Genomic DNA, 19,765 nt, shown 5'->3' with positions numbered 1-19,765 from the left:
TTCCTATAAAGCTCTACTTTTGTCTCATCTGACCAGAGAACATTCTTCCAAAACGGTTTTGGCTTTCTCAGGTAAGTTTTGGCAAACTCCAGCCTGGCTTTTTTATGTCTCTGGGTAAGAAGTGGGGTCTTCCTGGGTATCCTACCATACAGTCCCTTTTCATTCAGACGCCGATGGATAGTACGGGTTGACACTGTTGTACCCTCGGACTGCAGGGCAGCTTGAACTTGTCTGGATGTTAGTCGAGGTTCTTTATCCACCATCCGCACAATCTTGCGTTGAAATCTCTTGTCAATTTTTCTTTTCCGTCCACATCTATGGAGGTTAGCCACAGTGCCATGGGCTTTAAACTTCTTGATGACACTGCGCACGGTAGCCACAGGAACATTCAGGTCTTTGGAGATGGACTTGTAGCCTTGAGATTGCTCATGCTTCCTCACAATTTTGCTTCTCAAGTCCTCATACAGTTCTTTGGTCTTCTTTCTTTTCTCAATGCTCAATGTGGTACACACAAGGACACAGGACAGAGGTTGAGTCAACTTTAATCCATTTAAACTGGCTGCAAGTGTGATTTAGTTATTGCCACCACCTGTTAGGTGCTTCAGGTAAGTAACAGGTGCTGTTAATTACACAAATTAGAGAAGCATCACATGATTTTTCAAACAGTGCCAATACTTTTGTCCACCCCCTTTTTTATGTTTGCTGCGGAATTATATCCAATTTGGCTTTTTGACAATTCTTTTTGTGGTTTTCCATTGAAGACAAATTAAATGAAGATAATAATACAAAAGAATTTGTGATTTCATTCATTTTCTGGAAGAAAATGAGTATTATCTGACAGAATTGTAGGGGTGCCAATACTTTTGGCCAACACTGTATAACACTGCCTTGATAAGCCTTGACAATACTATACTATTAACTGCAGCCTGTATTCTCTTGCAAGATCAGCGTCTGCCCCCCAGTCCTGCCCTGCTTTAATTTCAACTTACTGAACCCAGAGAAAAGAAGTATCCAAAATCATTATGTACAGTATATACCATTTCCTAGTATACAAGTGTAACTTAACCTCATACAATGCATAGATCTGTTTTCCTCATTTTCAAGGTAATACCTATCTCTGAGAAAATATGAGCTATGGAGTAACTATTATAATTGTTCTGTCTATATAGCTGACCTGTATATTTGTTTTACCAGTAATATTTTTCCCCCTCTATTACAGTTCTTTGTGTGTTTACTGGTCATTTTTGCTGCAGAAGTTACAGCGGGAGTCATTGCATTTTTGGGGAAACAAGAGGTAAAATATTTTTTACACTGGGTTACTATCTGCTTGTCAAATACAATGTAACTATAAGATGCACTGGGAACATCCGCTCAGGAAGCAGAAGAAGTATAAAAGAGAACCGTTCTCTACTAGAGAAACACAATATGAAAAACAAGGAGCAAGAAAAATTATTATAGGTACATAAGTTATATGTAGCAAGAATGAAGTGTGTAAGGCCTGGTTCACATCTTCGTTTGGTATCCCGTTCGGGGAGTCTGCTTGGAGACCCCCCGAACTGAAACCTATACGCAAAGAAAAGCAGTGACCTGGGAAAATACACGGACCCCATAGACTATAATGAAGTACTTGTGGTTTCCGCACAAAACATGTGGAGAGAAAAGTGCTGCTTGCAGGACTTTTCTCTTTGTATGTTTCATGTGGACATTGAGCAGAAACCACACGGATTCCCATTATAGTCTATGGGGTCTGTGTTTTCCCAGGTGACCGCTTTATTATGCGTATAGGTTTTCGTTCAGGGGGTCCCCAAGCGGACTCCCCAATCAGAATACGGATCTGAATGCAGATGTGAACCAGGGGTAACTGGTGAAGCTCCATTAGAGAGTTTCCACTTTTCAGCACAAATCCTCTCTGAATAAACACTAGACCCTTCATCTTGATAGAATCTTCCTCATTTGAGTTATATACATACATGTAGCTCTTTTTGCATAGATTCCATCATGGTAAAACCCAGCAGATAATATACCTGCCCATATTTTCAGCTTCGTCCTTTCATATCAATGTTTGTGTCAGTAAAAATCATGGTTGATACCAATCTGTGTGATGAATTATTATTATTATTTATTATTATTGTTTATTTATATAGCACCATTAATTCCATGCTGCTTTACATTTGGGGGTTACATACAGTACACAGAATATACAGGTAGATATAATACTAACAGTGACCGACTGGCACAGTGGGGTAGAAGGCCCTGCCCGCGAGGGCCTACAATAGAGTTAAAATAGAGATGTTTTCTATTCTTTCCAAGCCAAGAATGTGACCTGATGAGTATATTGGATGTGATTTTATTTATCATGTTCTTTTATCAGGCTGTTAATCAGGCGAAAAAAATATACACAGAGGCTTACCAAAATTTTATGGTCGATAACAAAGACAACACAACTTTATTGGATTTTCATACTTATGTAAGTATTGACTTTGTTCTGATTGTCTGAGAAACAAACTGGATTTTGGAGAAGTAACAACATCAAGCACAATATACTGTATGGAGAAAAGTATTGGGACGCACTGTAATAGGATGTCAGTTTGTGAAATGATAGGGTCTTGATAATCCCTTCCACGCTGGAGTTTGTGCCTAACTTATGACTAGGTGATGTTATGCCATAAATTAGGCACATCCTGTGGGATCCATGCTTCTAATCAGAAATCTGTGGCAGATCATTGCTGACTTAGATTTCTGGCATCATTTATACCAGAAAACTAGTATAATAAATCTGATGGGGCCAATGGTCCCAGCCCTACTAAGCCCTCGCCATGCCCCTTATGAGGAAAGTGGTATATGGGGCCCAAAACTTAAAAACTCAATTTTGGGGCAGAAGTTCTGACTAGAGATGAGTGAATTTTTCAAAAATTCGATTTGGCAGCTTCGCCTAATTTTCAGATACTATTCAATTAGATCCAAATTAATTTGCAGCGAATTATGTTAACCCCTTCCTGACATCCGCCCTAATAGTATGGCGCTGCCCCTACGAAGGACTTCCTGCAAACCACGCGGAAGCATGGTGTGCACACCGAAACTGTGTGCGTACCCTGCTTTGCGGGCATCAGGCGTATGTTACAGCTTACGCTGTCCTCTAACACCCTCATTCGGAGCTGAGCTCTGATCACTGGTGTTAACCCCTTTGATGCCGCAGTCAAACCTGACCGCGGCATCTCAGGGGTATTATTATATATTGGATCTGGATCAGCTTCTTCCCCGCAATGTTTTCGGGGGTGCCGTCATGGTTAAAAATAAAAAAAATACCGATTCTCACCTGTCCTGGGCTCAGCATCCACTTTGGAGCAATTCTGGCTGGTGAGTGAGTGAGGTCCAGCAGACGCCACTGCTGGGGCCTGTGATTGGGCCTCAGCGTTCATATGGGACGCAATGGCGTCATTACGCCAGCATGATGACGTCATTATGCCAGCTTGCTGGGAAACAGGCCTCAGTCACCGGCTGGATGAGCTCCGTAGTGGATGCTGAGCCCAGGATAAGGTGAATGTCAGTATTTTTTTTTTTTTTTTTTTAATCACAACAGCACCCCCTGATCACACTGCAGGGGGTGCCGAAGAGGACGTAGCATGGCTGAACCTCTTGGCACCCAAGGGGTTAAAACTCCCATCGTAGCTGAGTAATTCCTTACCATGAAGTGTTAGGAAATCTGGATTCGAAGTGAATCTAATATTTCCTAAAATTCGGATCAAATCCCACTTCGTCATCTTTGACTCGCTATAATCTCCAATTCTGACCTATGACAATAATTGCAACATTCCATGACTTTTACTACATTTTTGATGACTAAGTCATGACAAATCAGCCTCACATCGTAGATACCAAATTGCAGATAGCAAAACCACCTCTATTGGGAATATTCATGGAGTTCCATGACCGAACAGCAGAATGCAAACCTTACATCACCAATCAAATTGACAAGCGTCAGATAATATAATAATAATATGTTTTATTTATATAGCGCCAATGTATTCCACAGAACTTTACACATTGTATCAGATGGAGTGGTGTAAAGCATACCGCTACTACTGGACTCTGAAGATGTGAAAATGTATTGTTGAGTGACAAATAATGCTTGTCTATCTGGCAGTCTCATGGACAATTCTGGGTTTGCCAAATTCTAGAAGGAAGGCTTGTTTTTAAGGGGTTGGCTTAGGCCCCTTAGTCACAGTGAAAAGAAATTTTAATACGTCAGCGTACCCTGACATTTTGGACAATTGTCTGCTTGTAGCTTTGTGAGCACAAAGCAAGGCATGGTTGGATAACTTTGGTGTGGATGAACTTGACCGGCCTACACAGAGCCCTGACCTAGAACTAGAATGGAGACTGAGATCCAGGTCCTGTCATCCTACATCAATGTCTGACCTCACAAATGCTCTACTGGATGGATGGGCAAAAATTCCCACAGACACACTCCAAAATCTTGTAGAATTCTTTCCAGGAAAATTAAAGCTATTTTTTCTACAAATTGTGCTCCAATTCCATATTAATACTTATGGATTAAGAATGGGATTTCATGACTTCTCCATTAGGTGTAACATGTAGGAGTTCCAATACTTTTGTCCGTATAGTGAATGTATATCCTACCTGACTTGAATATTAACAGTAACATGGTACATTGGCATATTTGGTCATTTTAATCCACAAAAATGTCTGTATGATTAGAATCAAACAGGAAATCTTATCAGAATTTCTCCGTAGTATAGATAGTGGCGTAGCTATAGGCGTCACAGTGGTAACAAAACATAGAGTGAACTTAGAAATCTGTATAGTGGAGTATTATGGCTGAACCAGATGTGTGTTACTAGATGCAATTTGGTTTATAGTATATATAAATTGTAAAATGCTGCAGAATACGTTGGCACTATATAAATAAAATGTATTATTATTATGATTATTATTATTATTATTACTACAGTATCTTCAGCAGATCTATGTGGATAATGTTATGCACACTTAACATTCATATTTAAGAGTCTGATTATACTTGCAGGCAAAATGTTGCGGGACTGAAGACCCCAAGAGTGTAGACAATTTGAAAAGCCTTTGCTTAGAGGAACATAAGGAGCACAAGGTAGGTTTCTTGTATGTTGTCCCATGATGTTTTTCTACCTGCAGGCTTTAGCCAGTTACAAAACCAATGGGGCAGATTTATGAAGACCACATTACTTGAGCTAGTCTTCAGAGTCCTGGAGCCAGCAGAGGGTGGGCCTCCTATATGATAATGTGCATGCCAACTCATATGATTTACACCAGATTTCTGCATACCCTTTTTGGAAAAATGGCGAATTCTTGTATGCTAGAAAACTGGCGTAAAAAGTATAACAAAGAGTTATCAGATTTCACCATTTTTTAAAGTACATGCATCCTTTCCGAAAGGTGTACCATAATATTAGTATGTATGACATAGAAGTATGCTCCCTGGAAACCCATTTATTCAGTGGTACTGTGTCCAGTGATATATTCTTAGCTTTGTGACACAAGAGGTGTAATACGCATAGGATTAGTATGTATAAGTATGTATCACCTGCCAATCACAGATGAATTGGTAATATCAATATTTCTCTATGAATAAAGGTGTCAAGCAACCTTGTGGCAATTGCAAAAAAAAAAAAAAAGACTCAGACTTGGTTATATTTTTACAGTGGTCTGCTCTTTTTATGGCAATGCACAGGGGAGACCAGGGAGAACTAGCATAAACTATATAAAAACTATTTGGATTATTTATTGAGAATTGCAGAGAAAGACTTTACCTGTCTATATCTGGCTTTTCACAGGACTGCCTGCAGGAGATTGAGAAGGTGTTACATTATCACTTCCAGATTGTGGGAATTCTTGCAGTTGCTACAGCAGGAATAACTGTGAGTATTACCAAACCCAAACAGTTGAGCTGTCCAACATACGCAGTATAGCCTCCATTATGAACTACTGCACATCAAAATGTAGGACTGTCATGAAATCTTGCAGTTGGAAATTACCAGCTGAGAATATGATACATCGCCAAGACTTCCTCAACTAGTTTTAGTGCACTCAGGAAGTTCACTGAGCACTATCTGCTATGTGTATACAGGGGTAGGTGAGTCGCCGCCATCAGCATCAGCAGCCTTCCCTGCTCTCATCTCCCCCTGTTTACACACAGCAGACAGTGCTCAGTGAACTTCCTGGGTGCACCGTGCTGTCTAATTAGCATATCAATAAAAAGCGGGCTCAAAAATGGGTGGGAGGATTATTGAATATAAGGTATGTCTGGAATAGCCTTTCTAAAGCCTATGCAAATATATGCTTAGTTAAAAATTACTATAGCCAATGATAGATTCCCTTTAATAATCTCATACAGTCTAAAGCACATTCTCTATATTCCAAAATAAACATACAGACATACTATGTATACAGTACAGCATATAAGCAATATTTATGCACTTAGTCATTCACTACATTTCCATAGCTATATCAGGAAAATTCTTATTTACAGAAATTTTTAACAAATGCCGTCCATTTACATACAGTAGGCTATGTCTTTCAAAAAAGACTAACCGTATCACTCCTGTTTCGCGGCCCTAAAAATATATATCTAACCTAGGCCAGACCCTAAAGTAAATTTAGGTTCAACCTCCACAATAAATATACACTCTAGACCCAGTGGCTTAACCAAAGTCTTGTGGGCTCAATGCCAATTTGTCAGATATGGGTACTTCAGCGATATCTCAGATACTTGAAAGGGATCTAACTAACACAGATCCAATCATGTTAACAATACTAAGAGCTGTGTAGTCTGGGAAACAACTGATCTGCAGGGGCCCTAACTGCCTGAAAACCAAGAGATGAGCGGGGCGTCCAACACCCAAGACCCCTGTTGAAGGGAACTGCTGTTTGAAGAAATTGTGGTGCTTTTGTGAACATTGTGACCCCTTCATTATTTACATCCCACAGTATCTGTTTTATAATGACTGTCCAATGTAATTTCAAAGAGGAACAACATCACACAACTGCTTTAAAACAGATGGCGTGCAATGTAAATAGCAAAGGGATCCCACATAGTATAATATGCTCCCCCAAACCTAACCCCAGTATAATGCTCCACAGTGTCCCCAAGACAGTAAATATGCTCCAAAGAGTTACCCCCAGTATAGTACTCCACAGAGGCACTTTACAGTATCATTTGTTCCGCAGACTACCTTCCCCCCCACATACAATGCACAACAGTGACCCCACACAGTATAGTATCCTCCCCACAATGGCCACACAGTATAAAATACATCCAAGAACACCCTTCCCCCAGTATAATATATTCTGGAGCCTTGGAGCCGCTTCATTTCTATGACAATTCATGAGGTTCAGTATACCTCAAAATGCAAATAGAAATTACAGCTAATCCAACAAAAAACAATCCCTCACACAGTTCCATCATTAGAAAAATAAAAAAAGTTCAGATTAAGAATACAGTGACAACAAAATGAAAACAGCCTGGTACCCTACCATACCTACACCATAGGAAACCTCATCGCTTAATGTTACATATGCTAGGGGCAAGTTTAGGGTGGAAAAAAAAACACTTGACAGGTTTCCTTTAAACTAATAGACAACCTCTCATTTCCAGCCAAGAGTGAATATAATTTCTTTCCAAAATAAGCTTTATCTTTCACTTAGAGAAACTTGTAAGCAGGTCATACAGACAGTTGCGCATTGTCTATATATTTAGAACTGACTCATTGACATAATTACAAAGCATTTTGACCTTCCCCACCTGATGTAGGCTGATGGGCGCACCGATGTAACTCCTCATCATTTCCAGCAGTTCTCTTTCTGTTTCTTTCACTGTTTTATTTTAAATTGCAATTCTTTTTACCTAGTTTTTAGTTGTCCACACAGTACTAAAGACATAACAGATAGCATGTCAGCGTATAACTGTTATCAGCATATTCTAACTATATACCTATAATATCAACATATTATAGCTATAGAGAAGCCGTGCCATAGTTAATAGCCAGCTGCCTAGAATAGGGTATGATGTCTTGTCTGGGCAGATCTTGGACATTTAAAAAGTTAGAAAATATATTAGTGTCTGTTAAAGTGATCAAGTGATTCTTCATGTGCTCAATCCATGTCACATTCTTGGCGTAACTGGTAGACAGATTTTTAATTAGAACAGTACCAGTGCAAGAGTGAAGTTACTAGATAAGGTGTTTCCTATCAACTAAACCAAGAAATAACATAGCCCACTGAATAAGACTAAAGGTGTTGGCCCAAGTTCCAAATTTATTCCATAATTACAAAATACTGGGGCCCCCACAGATCATGGCAATGGGTGTTTCAGCGCATTAGATGGCACAGGTCTTGGAGGTTACATGTCTGTGCAGGGGCACACTACTTGGTAGAATAGAACATAGTCCATAGAAACAATTGTATTCCACGGATTGTTTTATTCCTTAGAAATTCACAACAGCGGCCATGGCCCAATACATACACTCCAGTCTGAGCAAAGGACTCTCTGTCACCTAGTCATCACATACCGATGTCTCTCTACTTGGCCCACTATGTCTATTACTGTGCCATATGGGGGGAGGGGGGCATCTACTGATTGTTGATTTTAAGTCCTGCTTTTTCTTCCTGGGGCACACTACACAACTCCTCCCTACAATGGCCATCCTCACTTCCTCAGCAACTCTGCTTCTCCAGTACTATCCTGTATTCAATCTGCAGCCCATCCTGTTACTTCGGAGCAGGATATGCTCCCACTGCTATAACAGGAGACCTTTTATGTCTGGTGTTGGGTTAAGGCTAAGTTCACATGGCGGATTTTGGTTCGGATTCCGCGTCAAATTCCAGATTAAAATACTGCCTCCCATTGAATTCAATGGGAGCTGGGCATTTTGTTTTTCTGTGAGCGGGTTTGTTCCGCTCGCGTAAAACAGAAGCGTCGTGCCCTATCTTCCGCGGCGCATCACTCCTTCCGGACTAGGCCCATTCATTTGGGCCTAATCTGGAGCGGAATTCCGCGACTGGATGCTGGTGCGCTGTATACACTGCATCGGCATCAGTCGTGGATAGCTGTTTTTTGGTCTGGAATCTGAGGCGGCCTCCGCCCCAAAAAACTCCAGTGTGAACTTAGCCTAAGACCTATTCAGCACTCATCTAAATAGGTCTTCAGCACAATGTATGGCCTTGTATACAGGATCCCTCTTCTTTACGAGGACTTTTTTTTTTATAGGAAGAGCTGACATTTTTATAGGCACCATATAATATTCTGTAATCATCAAATTTTTTTCAGTCCCTACAGAGTTGTTTTTAGAGGTGAAATATTTTTTCAATTTTTATTTAGTCCCCACTATGGGACTTGACCCTACATTCCTTGGATGATTTAGATAATAAATTGTAAAACTTCTGTAACTCTGATCCCAGCTATTGCAGCATGGTGTCAGATGTATGTAACAACCAACACCTACTATGGATGATGTGCGCATGACTCCTGAGCTCATACCTGTGTTCATTACATTTACAATGTGGGAACTAAATCTTCCGGCACCATAAATATAGTGTATGGTGCACAAGGAGGTTGAAAAAACATATGCACACGTAAAAAGCTCAGTATAACCCTACAAAAGCAGACTGACAAGTAGTGGGAGTTTTCCTCTTGCACAACAGTGACACCTAGTTGTAAGAGTTGTACATGAGAAATTAGACATCAAATAACAATTTGTTGTCACTGGCAGGTCCAATCTGGGGATTTCCTAGGTTCTTGGTGAACAGGTCTAAGCAAAGCTCTCAACATTGAAAGCAATTACACAAAGCAAATAAATGATTATTAGATGTTATTAAACAGGGAGATATATCAATAATTCTGATTCTTTCTCACATGCTAAAATGGTCAAATACCACTCATCTACAATAAACCGCACCCCATGGCAAGCAGCAGTTTTCTCTCTGAATGTTTTGTGTGAAAACCAAGCGGAAACCACATGGACCCTATTATAGTCTACGAGGTCCGCAGGTTTCCACATGTAACCGCTTTTTTAGGTGTATAGGTTTCCGTTCAGGGGGTTCATAAGTGGACTCCCCAAATGGAAACCAGAAAGCAGATATGAACCGGGCCTTAGTCGTAATGTGCTTAAATGACTCAGATTCATTGGCTTGGTACCCTATGTGTACATTATTTATACTTCTATTTTAGCTATTACCAATTAAAAATTACCTAGTATAATGATTTATGTACAGAAATCCCCCATGTTACAATATAAATTCATTCCAGCACACTATTGTAACTTGGTAACAATGGAAATAAAGAGCATACATTGTCAAAAGAGCATGCAGTTTCCAAAGTCACCAAAATGTTCACTGAAACTAATACGATTGATTCAGGATAAGCACATGACAGTATAGCAGCTATGGCTTGTTTGGAAGTGTTGCCAGGAGGAAGAACATAGCACTGCTACAAGACTTCCGAAGCAATGTCCTATGGACAAACAAGTCCAAAGTAGAGTAGCAACAATGTACAGCGCCACATTTGGTGAAAACCAAAACACAACATATCAGCACAAACACCTCAAACCAACTATCAAGCACAGAGGTGGACTATAGAGGTGGAGATGATTTGGGGCTTGTGTTGCAGCCACTGGATCTGGCCGCCTCACAGTCATTGTGCTGACCATGAACTCTTCTGTATACAAATCTATTCTACAGTCAGATGAGAAACCATCTATCCAACAGCTAAAGCTGTTCTGGACACCAGAAAATCTACAACAGAATATCAAGTTGCTGCAATAACCCAATCATAGACCAGACCTCATCCCAATGGACACACTGTGATAGGACTTTATGAGAGCTGGGCATAAATCAATGCTCACGAGCCTCAGTGAACTCTTATTATTAAGAAGAGTTGGCCAGAATTACTCTAGAACAATGTGAGATACTAATACAGAAAACCATTGCTTTAGGTTAGTGCTACTAAAGTTGGTTCTACTAGCTATTGATTCATGGGGTGTACTTAGTTTCTCACACATGACTTTTCCATTTTGGTTTAATTTTTGGTAAATAATCAAAAGGCAGAACAGTAGATGTAGTACAGGTAGATGGCAGTACAATAGATGTAGTACAGGTAGATGGCAGTACAGTAGATGTAGTACAGGTAGATGGCAGTACGGTAGATGTAGTACAGGTAGAGGGAAATGCTGCAGATGTATTACAGGTAGATGGCAGTACGGTAGATGTACTATAGGTGGATGGAAGTACAGTAACTGTAGTACGATTAGAGGGCAGTGCTGTAGATGTAGTACAGGTAGATGGCAGTACAGTAGATGTAGTACAGGTAGATGGCAGTACGGTAGATGTAGTACAGGTAGATGGCAGTACGGTAGATGTAGTACAGGTAGATGGCAGTACAGTAGATGTAGTACAGGTAGAGGGAAATGCCGCAGATGTATTACAGGTAGATGGCAGTACGGTAGATGTACTATCTGGCAATCCAGCATGCAATCCAAGTGCATCTAAGTGTAGACTTCAGAATTATACCAGAATTGAACCAGAAGGGAACAGAAGGTAACACAAACTAACTGCTGTAAACTGCTCTAACAGAAATGCTTCTCATTTTAATCACTGTTGTTCTCCCACTCCTTGTAAAAACCACTTTTCCACCTCAAACCAGCCTTGTCAGGAAAGAAATCCTCATCTCTCCCTCTCTCCTACCCCACCATATAACTTTCTCTGCACAGCTCCTCACAAACCTGCAGGCTTTCCGCCCCAGACACATACAACCCCCCCACAGCCTCTCCTACCTACACCTGCTGTCACTCTCCCTACTCCTCCTTACTTCTGGTGACATATCTCCTAACCCTGGACCTCCCCAGCAAATCCCCACACCTGGTGCTAGCACACGGAACCTCCGAAATCTCCTACCAAACACACTCACTCCTACCCCTCCCCCTGCCCTCCCTGGTGCACTATGGAATGCCCGCTCCGTATGTAATAAACTTGCCTACATCCACAACCTTTTTATTCTTAACAAACTTACATTTCTCTGTCTCACTGAAACATGGCTGACACCCGCAGACACTGCCTCCCCCGCTGCACTCACCTATGGAGGTCTGCACTTCTCACATACCCCCCGCCCCAACAACAAACCTGGTGGAGGTGTAGGTGTCCTCCTGTCAGACAAGTGCTCATTTGCCCCTATCCAGGCGCTACCTGCCCTCATCCCCCCATCCTTTGAAGTGCACTCCGTTTGTATCTACTCACCCTCCAACCTCCAACTGGCCGTCATATATCGACCGCCAGGACCTACCGCTGCCTTTATCGACCACTTCACCACCTGGCTCACACACTTCCTCTCCACAGACACCCCCACCATCATCATGGGCGACTTCAACATCCCCATTAACACAGACCACCCCTCCGCCTCCAGTCTCCTGTCCCTCACCGCCTCCTTTGGTCTCTCCCTCTGGTCTGCCACCTACACAAAGGGGGGCACACTAGACCTAATATTCACCCGCCTCTGCTCCATATGCAACCTCTCTAACTCTCCATCCACGCTCTCGGACCACAACCTGCTGACATTCTCTGCCCTCTCCTCTCCAATAGACTCCCCAACCTCTAAACCAACACGCCCCCGCAGGAACCTCAACCGCCTTGACACCTGCACCCTCTCAGACTCTCTCCTACCACTCGCTGACATCTCCTCACTCCAGGACACAGACGCTGCTGCTGCCTTCTATAATAACACCATTACCTCAGCCCTTGATTCTGTAGCCCCCTACACATACACCAGAGCCCAACCGATCAATAGACAACCCTGGCACACTGACCTGACTAAAAAACTGAGACGTGCCTCGCGGGTTGCAGAGCGCCTCTGGAAGAAAAGCCACTCCAAGGAGGATTTCCTCAGGTACAAAGAAGCAGTTCTCTCATTTAAGAACGCACTCACCTCCGCAAAGCAGGTCTACTTCACCACACTCATATCTTCACTCTCTCGCAACCCCAAACAGCTATTCTCCACCTTCAACTCCCTCCTCCGTCCTCCCGCCCCCCCTCCGACATCACTTATCTCAGCTGACGACTTTGCCTCTTACTTTAAAACTAAAATTGACACCATCAGAGACAGTCTCACCCTACTCCCCCGACAACCCCTCTACCCAACTACTTACTGTTCCTCATCCCTGACCTGCTTCTCCTCCATAACTGACGAAAAACTCTCCTCCCTTATCTCCAAATCCCACCTCACCTCCTGCATGCTCGACCCAATTCAGTCACATTTCATCCCCAAACTCGCTGAAGTCATTACTCCAGCCCTAACCCATCTCTTCAATCTATCCCTAACCAATGGATCCTTCCCCTCAGCCTTCAAACACGCCACTGTCACTCCTATACTTAAGAAACCATCCCTTGACCCGTCCTCTCCTGCCAACTATCGTCCCATCTCTCTGCTCCCGTACGCCTCAAAACTTCTTGAGCAGCATGTCCACTCTGAACTCTCCTCCTATTTCTCATCCAACCTGCTCTTTGACAGACTTCAGTCAGGCTTCAGACCCCGGCACTCCACTGAAACTGCCCTAACAAAAGTCACCAATGACCTGCTAACCGCCAAAGCCAAGCGCCATTACTCTGTCCTCCTTCTCCTCGACCTCTCCTCTGCCTTTGACACAGTTGACCACTCCCTCCTGTTAGAAATTCTCTCATCCCTTGGTATTTCAGACCTGGCCCATTCCTGGATCTCCTCATACCTCACCGACCACACATTCAGCGTCTCCCACTCGCACACCACCTCCTCACCTCGCCCTCTCTCTGTAGGTGTCCCCTAAGGCTCCGTCCTAGGACCCCTCCTGTTCTCCATCTACACCCTTGGCCTGGGCCAACTCATAGAATCTCACGGCTTTCAGTACCACTGCTATGCCGACGACACCCAAATCTACATCTCTGGACCAGACATTACCTCCCTGCTGGCCGGAATTCCAGATTGTTTAGCAGCCGTAGCCTCCTTCCTCTCCTCCCGCTTTCTCAAACTCAACATGGAGAAAACAGAGTTTATCATCTTCAGCCCATCCTGTATGGCCCCACCACCTGACCCATCTATCAAAGTTAATGGAACCACAATTACCCCTGTCCCACAGGCCCGATGCCTTGGGGTAACCCTGGACTCTGAACTATCCTTCAAGCCACATATTCAAGCCCTCAACACCTCCTGCCGCCTCCAACTCAAGAACATCCACCGAATTCGCCCCTTCCTCACCCAGGAAACTACCAAGATGCTCGTCCAGGCCCTCATAATCTCCCGCTTAGACTACTGCAACACCCTTCTCCATGGACTCCCAGCTAACACCCTCGCCCCCCTCCAGTCCACCCTAAACTGCGCTGCTCGCTTAATCCACCTCACCCCCCGATCTTCATCAGCTGCTCCCCTCTGCCAGTCCCTCCACTGGCTACCAATAGCCCAGCGAATTGAGTTCAAGCTACTAACACTAACATACAAAGCCATCCACACCCTGTCCCCTCCATATATCTCTGACCTCATCTCCCGCTACCTGCCCACACGTAACCTCAGATCCTCCAATGATCTCCTACTCCGCTCTGCTCTCATCCGCTCCTCACACAACCGTCTCCAAGATTTCTCTCGTGCATCCCCCATACTCTGGAACTCCTTACCACGACACATAAGACTGATCCCCACAATCACAGGATTCAAGAAGGCGCTGAAGACTCACCTATTCAGGAAGGCCTACAACCTCCAATAACACTATCACCGCACCCCCATCTGTACATTCTCCCCCTCTCCTTCTGTCTCTACCCCCTTCCCTCATAGATTGTAAGCCCTCGCGGGCAGGGTCCTCTACCCCACTGTGCCAGTCAGTCATTGTTAGGGTGCATTCACACTACGGAACGCCAGCGTGTATCACAGCCGTACACGCCGGCGTTACAGCAGGGCTGCCGGACACTTCCCATTCATTTCTATGGGAGCCGACATGCGAGCGCTCCCCATAGAAATGAATGGACTGCTTTTTTCCATTCATTTCTATGGGGAGCGCTTGCATGCCGGCTCCCATAGAAATGAATGGGAAGTGTCCGGCAGCCCTGTTGTAACGCCGGCGTGTACGGCTGTGATACACGCTGGTGTTCCGTAGTGTGAATGCACCCTTAGTATTATATCTACCTGTATATTCTGTGTATTGTATGTAACCCCCAAATGTAAAGCACCATGGAATTAATGGTGCTATATAAATAAAAAATAATAATAGTAATAATAATATAGGTAGATGGAAGTACAGTAGCTGTAGTACGGTTAGAGGGCAGTGCTGTAGATGTAGTACAGGTAGATGGCAGTACAGTAGATGTAGTACAGGTAGATGGCAGTACAGTAGATGTAATACAGCTAGATTGCATTACGGTAGATGTACTATAGGTAGATGGCAGTACAGTAGATGTACAACATGTAGAGGGCAGTACAGTAGATGGCAGTACAGTGGATGGAGTATAGGAAGATAGCAGTATGGTAGATGTAGTACAGGTAAATGGCATTACAGAAGATGTAGTACAGTTAGATGGTTAATATAGTTTGTTAGTATGGTAAATGTAGTACAGTTAGAGGGCAGTGCAGTACATGTAGTACAGGTATCTGGCAGTACAGTAAATGTAGTACAGGTAGAGGGCAGCACGGTAAATGTAGTACAGTTAGATGGCAGTACGGTAGATGTAGTATAGGTAGAGTGCAGTATGGTAAATGCAGTACAATTAGATGGCAGTATGGTAGATGTAGTACAGTTAGATGGCAGTACAGTAGATATAGTACAGGTAGAGGGCAGTATGGTAGAAGTAGTATAGTTAGAGGACAGTACAGTAGATGTACAGGTGGATAATGGTATAGTGCAGATAGAGTACAGAACATGTAGAGATCAGTCCTGTACATATAGTACAGGTAGAGGAAAGTACAGTACTAGCATTACAATAAGTAGAAGCAGAGCACAGTACCATACATGAAATATGGGTAGAGAGCAGTAGAGTGTATGTAGTACAGGTAAATACAGTAGATGTATAGTACAGGTGCTAAAGACATATAGCAGTGCAGCACATGTAGCTCAGGTTGAGAAGAATACAGAACATGTAGTATAAATAGAAGTACTGTATAATACATGTAGCTCAAATACATATGTATATCACAGGTAGAGAGTGGTAGGCAGTGTCTTCTTATGTGGTGGAGTGGACTCTGGTCCCTTGAGGCATTATGTTACACGTTTCTAAGAACATTAATTCCCTATAATTCCACTCCCAAATACACTGAATGTTTGCCAGTATCACATTGCCCAATAACACAATGTGCTTCATGCTGCATATAAGATGCACTCACCCAACAAATGAGCATTTGCCAATATCTCAGATAGTGATCTCCTCCTTATACACTCACCGGCCACTTTATTAGGTACACCTGTCCAACTGCTCGTTAACACTTAATTTCTAATCAGCCAATCACATGGCGGAAACTCAGTGCATTTAGGCATGTAGACATGGTCAAGACAATCTCCTGCAGTTCAAACCGAGCATCAGTATGGGGAAGAAAGGTGATTTGAGTGCCTTTGAACGTGGCATGGTTGTTGGTGCCAGAAGGGCTGGTCTAAGTATTTCAGAAACTGCTGATCTACTGGGATTTTCACGCACAACCATCTCTAGGGTTTACAGAGAATGGTCCGAAAAAGAAAAAACATCCAGTGAGCGGCAGTTCTGTGGGCGGAAATGCGTTGTTGATGCCAGAGGTCAGAGGAGAATGGCCAGACTGGTTCGAGCTGATAGAAAGGCAACAGTGACTCAAATAGCCACCCGTTACAACCAAGGTAGCCAGAAGAGCATCTCTGAACGCACAGTACGTCGAACTTTGAGGCAGATGGGCTACAGCAGCAGAAGACCACACCGGGTGCCACTCCTTTCAGCTAAGAACAGGAAACTGAGGCTACAATTTGCACAAGCTCATCGAAATTGGACAATTGAAGATTGGAAAAAACGTTGCCTGGTCTGATGAGTCTCAATTTCTGCTGCAACATTTGGATGGTAGGGTCAGAATTTGGCGTCAACAACATGAAAGCATGGATCCATCCTGCCTTGTATCAATGGTTCAGGCTGGTGGTGGTGGTGTCATGGTGTGGGGAATATTTTCTTGGCACTCTTTGGGCCCCTTGGTACCAATTGAGCATCGTTGCAACACCAAAGCCTACCTGAGTATTGTTGCTGACCATGTCCATCCCTTTATGACCACAATGTACCCAACATCTGATGGCTACTTTCAGCAGGATAATGCGCCATGTCATAAAGCTGGAATCATCTCAGACTGGTTTCTTGAACATGACAATGAGTTCACTGTACTCCAATGGCCTCCACAGTCACCAGATCTCAATCCAATAGAGCATCTTTGGGATGTGGTGGAACGGGAGATTCGCATCATGGATGTGCAGCCGACAAATCTGCGGCAACTGTGTGATGCCATCATGTCAATATGGACCAAAATCTCTGAGGAATGCTTCCAGCACCTTGTTGAATCTATGCCATGAAGAATTGAGGCAGTTCTGAAGGCAAAAGGGGGTCCAACCCGTTACTAGCATGGTGTACCTAATAAAGTGGCCGGTGAGTGTATGTTCACCAGTTATTGGAAACCAAAAGGCTTTAATAGTAAAATTCCTCCAAAGTGTCTTTCCCCATTATCAGCACTGAATATATTGGGACATATGTCTTTCTCTGACCCTTTACATATGTATTAAAAAGGTAAACATTTTAGGTATATTTTCCACATTGCTCAGTGAATCTTGATACGTAGGCTTTTTGCTGGCTATGTCTGCCCTTGGTTACCTTATTAGACATTTTTGCTGTATTAGATACACTTTTGTCTAATTCCATCCCATTGCTCAGCCTTTGGATATTACTCAAGTCTGAAACCACAAATACCGCTAAGTAATAAAACTGACTATCATCTGGGTGGTTATGATTCATTTTTGTTGTAATTTGAAGTCTTCTGGTCTGTGAGACATATATCCTGTCTAGACAACAAAAAGAAAAGACCTATTGATCCTAAAAAAAACAATAAATCAAAGATGTTCAGGTTTGGGATTTGATATATCAAATTAATGATGACATTTTTTTTTTCATATTTGCATAATTGTCACCTCTGCTAAACTGATTTCGGGGGCCTTCACACTTGCGTCCCTGTCTGCCCTTTGGGATACTGTCCTGATCCCCAGAGAAACTGCCTAGTCGACGGCTTGCCGGTGGTCAGTTTAAAACCCATTCATTTGAATGGGTTTTTACAGCAATCCACCGGTGTCTGTATGCAACCTCTCCGCGGTGAAACAGTTTTTTTGCACAGATGCAAAGTTGGACATGCAGGACTTTGTGTCCGTGCAAAAAAAAATCAGTTTCACGGCAGATATGTTACATACGGACACTGGTGGTTTGCTTTAAAAAAATAATTCAAATTAATGGGGTTTCAAACTGAACGCTGGCAAGTCGTCTTCTATGCAGTTTCTACGGGGATTAGGATGGAAACTCAAAGGGCAGACAGGGATGCAAATGTGATCGCCCCTTCATCTTATCGGCCACTAGTTTGTTGCTTCTGGGGAAGCTCAGTGGCAATCATTATAGACGTCATAGGAGCTCTAAACCACCAATCTGTGTAGTTATGCAGTAATACAGGTTCAAGGAATCACAACTATGGAGAGGCACAGCTAGGAGTTCACCACAGTGGGGAAAAACATGTGTAAGTGGCCCCCCAGCTCAGGTATACCACCACTATTACTATGCAGTGATCCTATAGTGGTCGATAGTGGCTCTACACAGGTCTGTGAAGACTATTTAAGTAAAAACAGCACAGGACAAATGTAGTGACTTGCAGGTGACATCTCTGACTGCTATTCAACCTTCTCGTCTTTTCCATCTGGACCGCCATGACCACTTCTTCCAGCTGTGACTTGTCTATGTATATTTTGCAACATGACCTAAATTGTTCTCACTTACACATAGTCCCCAACCTGCTGATATCCCCCCCAGAATAAAAAATAACTGCTAAGTGCACCTTTACATTAATAATGTCCCTGTGTACCCCATTTATATAGTGGCCGTCAATATTGCTCTACACCCTAATGACATTTGAATGATTATTTGAAACTGCCATTAATACTAAGAATTATCTTTCCACGTATATTTAACTTTTTTTTTCAGTGTACAAATAAATAAATTGGCAATTTAATCACTTATCACTTTTACTTACATGTTATATATAAATTTCTTTTCCAGATCTTTGGCATGATCTTCAGTATGGTCCTCTGTTGTGCCATCCGTAACTCAAGAGATATGTTGTGATCGCCTGATGTGCCTTCTCCCAATCTGGATAAAGCGATACCTGCTGGCACAGGGACTGTTAGACACGTCAGCTTGGACAATCTGTTTTTGCAACCAAGCTATGTAAAATAAGCAAAGTGCTATAAGTTGTGCTTTGTATAAAGCTATGCAATATTCTAGAAAACAACGGTTAAAGAAATGTTCCCTATGGAGCTACAGTTTTGCTAAAGCTTCATTGAATTTGCTTGTAGAGAAATACACGTTTACGCTTTAGGCATGAAAAATGTTCCACTTTGAAACCAGAATGAAATGCAGCCCTGTCACTGAGAGTCAGAAGTCCTTCCTATGACTAGATTACAAGCGGCATTTCACAGGAATCCACCATGTGTAAGCAACCTTCCAATAGCAGTCTGCT

At 42.8% G+C, this 19,765-nt stretch overlaps 1 protein-coding gene across 1 annotated transcript in view; it reads left to right on the top strand.

The window, feature by feature from the left end:
• Positions 1–19,534, top strand: part of TSPAN2 (tetraspanin 2) — a 131,123-nt gene extending 111,589 nt beyond the window's left edge. The window contains exons 4-8 of the mRNA XM_075264048.1: positions 1,220–1,294; positions 2,372–2,467; positions 5,048–5,128; positions 5,832–5,915; positions 19,306–19,534. Of these exons, the coding sequence (XP_075120149.1) occupies positions 1,220–1,294; positions 2,372–2,467; positions 5,048–5,128; positions 5,832–5,915; positions 19,306–19,371 (402 nt within the window). The 3' untranslated portion in view covers positions 19,372–19,534. The remainder of the gene's footprint in view (positions 1–1,219; positions 1,295–2,371; positions 2,468–5,047; positions 5,129–5,831; positions 5,916–19,305) is intronic.
• Positions 19,535–19,765: the final 231 nt, after the last annotated feature.

Source organism: Leptodactylus fuscus, chromosome 2 (assembly GCF_031893055.1).
Source record: "Leptodactylus fuscus isolate aLepFus1 chromosome 2, aLepFus1.hap2, whole genome shotgun sequence".
In the NCBI taxonomy this organism is placed as follows: domain Eukaryota; kingdom Metazoa; phylum Chordata; class Amphibia; order Anura; family Leptodactylidae; genus Leptodactylus; species Leptodactylus fuscus.
Note: the sequence above shows the minus strand (reverse complement) of the source record. Positions and strands in the feature narration are given on the sequence as shown.